Source organism: Rhagoletis pomonella, unplaced genomic scaffold (assembly GCF_013731165.1).
Source record: "Rhagoletis pomonella isolate Grant_MI unplaced genomic scaffold, Rhpom_1.0 Rhpom_scaffold_00009, whole genome shotgun sequence".
Taxonomy (NCBI): Eukaryota; Metazoa; Arthropoda; class Insecta; order Diptera; family Tephritidae; genus Rhagoletis; species Rhagoletis pomonella.
The window spans coordinates 30,532,490-30,535,176 of record NW_023458563.1 but is presented as its reverse complement, the minus strand read 5'-3'; the positions used below and the strand labels follow the sequence as shown (position 1 = coordinate 30,535,176).

The 2,687-nt window shown below is 30.5% G+C and overlaps 1 protein-coding gene across 3 annotated transcripts in view; it reads left to right on the top strand.

Annotated features, from left to right (window-relative positions):
* Positions 1-2,687, top strand: part of LOC118745713 — a 337,897-nt gene that overhangs the window by 195,420 nt on the left and 139,790 nt on the right. For all 3 annotated transcript variants that reach the window (XM_036479328.1, XM_036479326.1, XM_036479329.1), the window contains one exon: positions 1,714-1,761. In XM_036479328.1, the coding sequence (XP_036335221.1) occupies positions 1,714-1,761 (48 nt within the window). The remainder of the gene's footprint in view (positions 1-1,713; positions 1,762-2,687) is intronic.

Genomic DNA, 2,687 nt, shown 5'->3' with positions numbered 1-2,687 from the left:
ACTTATACTTTAAAATACCACGTTTACTTTTTTATGAAGAGCAAAATCTTCGTAGCTACATAACCTCAAAAATGGGCAAAAACAGCGTTTTTTGCACTTTTAGGTTATGATATCTCAAAGTCCTGACGTGATAGAGCAATTTAAACCCCGGATTCGGATTCTACGCAAAAAATTACTTCGGAAATGACACTACACTTTTATAGAACATTCCGAACCCATTTTTTTGCAGACCTGTGTTATTATATACCATTTTAAAGGCCTATATATCCTCTTCTTAGATCATATTTGATCTTTGAAATCGAATCAAAAATAGTTATTCAAAAACGCATAAATCTACAAAACCGTACTTTCTGACCTAAGATGACAAGTCGCGATCTCTAAATGACCTTTAAAAAATATATAAAAATAGGCTATAATATTTCTCATAAAAGCGAATAAAATGAGGGGGTAGGGACTTGAAATTTCCAAAAAACATTTTCGATGGGCACCCTAATGTACATACACACATTTGTATGTAAGTAGGTACATAAGTACAAAGCAATTCAACAAAATGTTTACCTTTATTTCTGTGGAATAAAAAATACGCATATTTTTTAATTTGTGTAGTGTTTTTAAATTAAAAAATAGGTAGGGAAAATTGTATGTGCGTGTAGACAAAAATAAGGAAATTTCAAGACAGAAGTAGCGAATTTCAAAAAAATTTCTGAAATAAAACGCGCCAATAACTTTACCTCTGAGGTGTTGTGGAAAAAAGGTTTGAGTAGCTTCTCCCTTTCCGCTGCATTCAGCGCGTTGTTGGTCGAGATCTACACGTCGTACGTAAACATATAAATAATGCGTTTATTGGAAATTTTAACCTCTACAACTTTGCCATTTAAATGTGCCGCTTACTTCAAATAGAAATTGCTCAAAATTCGAAAAAAACCGCGCCACTTGCCTAATTTTGGGCATTTTTTGCATATTATTAGCAATAAGCAATTGTTTAAAAAAATTGATAGGCACATGAAAATTGTAGGGAATCGAATTCTCAACAAATTTGTTTACCTTTTTTCGCGAGAAATGCAAAATTCGCTCGCAAATCGTAAAAAACATAAAATCCAAGATGGCGGACGCATCCCATATCGCATTTGGGGGAAAATTTTTCATTTTGTGTTCACCTAAACAGGAGACACCTAACTGCGTCAACAAATTTCTTCCCGGAATTTTTTTTAATCTTACGTCGATTTTGGTCTAAAGTGATCGGGCTATATCAAGTGCACCTGATTCGCCGCCATTTTAACTAGACAGGGTGGTTGTTATTGTTAATTCTATACATTGATTAGATTTATCGTATAGTTTCAGGCAGGCTCATCATATACTACCTTTTGTTATTGTTGTTGTGGCGTAATTTGTTTGTTAGGAAAAATGGAAAAAGCAACAAGGTCCAAGCGGTAGAAGTTATAGCTGCTATTTCGGAGATCACCACATCTCCTCGTCAGACTTTGTTATTTTTTCTATTTCTCCTAACAAACAAAAATGGTGGTACAAAGCTCAATAACATTGCGAAAAATTAATCATACTTGGAAACCTATAAAATATTTAGAACATATATACAAATGTATATACATATGTATATACTTTGGAAATTTCATTTTATACATACTCGTTCCAAGATATGCATGAAACATTATGAAAACAGATTTACTAAATTTAATTTCTCTGATTTACTTTTAGATGAATTGTACATCTTGCCAACGCCAGCACTAAATGTTGCGAAAAGAGGTATGTTTTACTAAATTGTATAAATACATAATTGTACATATGTATGCGTGTTGTGCATTCGTGTGGTTTTATATATGTATGTACATAAACAATTTATTTAGCTAGGGCCAAAACTTTGTCAAGGGAAAGCGAAATGATACTGGAGTTATAATTAAAAAATTTGAATAATGTTTTATAAAATTTTCGAATTTCTTATAAATCTTTTTGTAAACTTACTTTGTTTAAATATTCTTTGGAAAAATGTTTGCTAAACATCACCAAAAATTTAATTTTTTTTTTGGAAATTTTTTTTGCAACATTTTTACATATGTAATTAATGTAATTAGCTGCCAGTGAGTGACACTTTCCGAAGACTTTGAGGCACTTGCTTTTTTATATATTAAAACTCAATGCTTCTTAACTAATAACACTGGTCAACATTGATTTTGGTGCGGAGCAGCTGCAATTCTTTTCAATCTAAGATCTTATACTAATTAGATAAATAGAAAAATAAATTGATCTCCTACGTGTAGTTTTTGGAATATCGCTATATAACGGTTTTTGATTAAAGAAAAAAAGTCGATCATACTAATTTCTAATGTATGGAGAATTCGTTAACCGATCAAAACAAATAACATATCAAATGAATGATAATTACAATTCATTTCTAATAAAAATTACATGTTTACGATATATATACACACATTTAAAAACAATTTTTTTTCCAAAAAATGGAAAAATTTCCTATTTAATACTAATTTCTTAAAACTTATTAGCGAAAAATATAAGACATAAGTGAAAAAAATCCGCACAAAAAAGTGAAAGTTATTCATTTTTAATTGACCTCCGGGTAGTTTTGAAAGGGATCCGTACGATAAGTCGAAAATAAAAATGTCGAAGGAGAAATGTCGAAATTTAAAAATTTTTTAAATCTCGATATAATGTTT